At 35.1% G+C, this 2,242-nt stretch overlaps 1 protein-coding gene across 1 annotated transcript in view; it reads left to right on the plus strand.

The window, feature by feature from the left end:
- The window catches only part of MELLADRAFT_103121 (uncharacterized protein), a gene marked incomplete at both ends in the record, with an annotated part of 991 nt that extends 879 nt beyond the window's left edge, over positions 1 to 112 (plus strand). The window contains one exon of the mRNA XM_007405911.1: positions 7 to 112. Within this exon, the coding sequence (XP_007405973.1) occupies positions 7 to 112 (106 nt within the window). The remainder of the gene's footprint in view (positions 1 to 6) is intronic.
- Positions 113 to 2,242: the final 2,130 nt, after the last annotated feature.

The raw sequence follows: 2,242 nt of genomic DNA on the forward strand, positions 1-2,242 counted from the left end.
TTCTAGATGGGAAAGAGTTACGTTTTCATTATTATTGAAAGTCTTGGGTTTACCTGCACTTAATGCTGGACTTCAACATGATTTTCCTGGTTATGATGCTGAACTTAATTAAAATTCTTGTTTTCTTTTCTTTTCTTGGTTTGGATTTGAATGCGGGGTTTTTGTTCGTCAATTTTATGGGGGTTTAGCTTGATGAATAAGGTCTTGGGGATCATTACTTGAGATCTTTTTCACTTTTTTGTGTGTTTTTACTTCTCTTGGATTCTTTACAATCATACTAAAAAATTACAAAGATCAACCGTTATAATAAACTTACTGAAAAAAAACTGTTGAAATAGTTTTGCATTCTTCTTGTGACATGGTGTGCATGTATGTATGATGTTGTTGCGATAAAAATAAAAGAAAAAACCAATAAAGTTTGATTTAAAGTTGCTCATGAATTGTTTTTTCTCGTCACATATTTGATAAAGAAAACAGGATGGGTAAGGAAATGGCTGTTTAACAGGATTCAAATCTGATGTTACAATTTTTGATTTTAATTGTTTTAATTGTAAGAAAAATAAAAACCAAAGTGCGGTTACAAGTTATCTGTGGGGGAGTTAATTTCATTACCCCAGTACACAACTTTTTGTGGTGTACCGGGTCTACCACAGCTTTACTCATCCCATATTTTTACAGAATGATACAGGTACCTTTAGGCACCTAGAACATTCATAAAAAATTGATCTTTTGTTGTAAAATTTATGAAATCAGATCAACTTTTTATGACAAAAGTCCTAAAAAGTTTGAACTTGAGCCTCCTTAATATAAGTTCAGTTTGTCTTATAAGAAAAGAAATGAAACTCTGAGATACACGAGATTAAAATATGTACATTATATCCATTGTTGTGAATTCAACAGCAGAGAAAGTGAAAAAAATTGACCAGTGAGAAGCCAAGAACAAGAAGCCCTTTGAGCAAGAAAATAGGGCTTCTTATTTTAACTCAGAAAAAAAGGCAACCTTCTTAAAATCAAACTTAAAGGCATCAAAGGACCCCGGAATTGTCCTAGGTAGGGGGTCGCCTAAAATCACTGATTTTGTTCTAGTTCATAACCCGCAAAAAATCCATGACTTTTGCAAAAATTACCAGTGTCAGACGTCTTTCTCCCGTATGTTTTGATTGATTCTGGTGGTGTGGTCAACCAAAATTTAGGTTTCATACCTTCTAGACCTCCAGGTTTGAACCATGTTTTTGGTAGTTTGAAGGGAAAATCAAACTTCATTTATTTTTGGTGGAAAAGATGCAAAAAAATGATATTTGAGCTTTAAGGCAAACAGGTCAATAGGAACAAATCATCAGAAATGACAGTGCTCATATATGATATACATTGTACTATTAGATTTATGGTTTAGTTACAAAACCATGTAACTAAACTTCATCATCATTTGCTTTGATTGGCCTTACTTATAAGCTGACCAATTCATTTCTTGCAGCATCTTTCATTCCCTCTGTGCTAGCCAGGTGCAATGTGACAGAGCGGGATGCTCATAGTAACTTCATTTCTTTTTTTGGAAACACAAAGCAGATGTGTGGGATCTCTAAAATTAAATGAATCAGTATCAGTCTCCTTGAAGTTGGAAAAGGATAAAGGTTTGAAGGAGTTAATTAAAGATCTTCTCAGACATCTTACACAAAACAAAAACAAAATCTACATAATCAAATTCATACACTTATGCACATCTGTGTCATAATTTCATAGATCTTGGACTTTATGAAATTCATACATCCACATGCAACCACACTTTTTTTTTCAAAAAAAATAAATAAATCCATACATGTTTCACTACCATTTCATACATTTCTTTTTTCCAAAATTCATACCTCCCAGGTTAATGGGCTTTGGCAAGGATTAACTGGGTCTTGTTATCAGCCTATATCTTAGACCTTGTAAGTACCTCTACAAGTACCTGATCTAGAGGTGCTTGTAAGGTTTATAAAGTGAGTTATAATTTACAGCTATTCACGAAATTCGTGTCCTGTTCGCACTTTTTTTTTCTTTTTCCCCCCCCCAAATACAGCTGACGCGCAGCGCAGCAAACCTGTATCACACCGTGGATTTGGTCAACCCCAAACCCCGCGGGCCACTTCCTCCCTCTTCCTCCCTCTGATTCTGTGCTCGCCACGTTGCGAATTTTCACACCCAATCCGTGATCATGATCGATCCCTACCAACTTATCTACTCCACTCTCCTTCAATTCACA

This window comes from Melampsora larici-populina (assembly GCF_000204055.1).
Source record: "Melampsora larici-populina 98AG31 unplaced genomic scaffold MELLAscaffold_5, whole genome shotgun sequence".
Taxonomy (NCBI): Eukaryota; Fungi; Basidiomycota; class Pucciniomycetes; order Pucciniales; family Melampsoraceae; genus Melampsora; species Melampsora laricis-populina.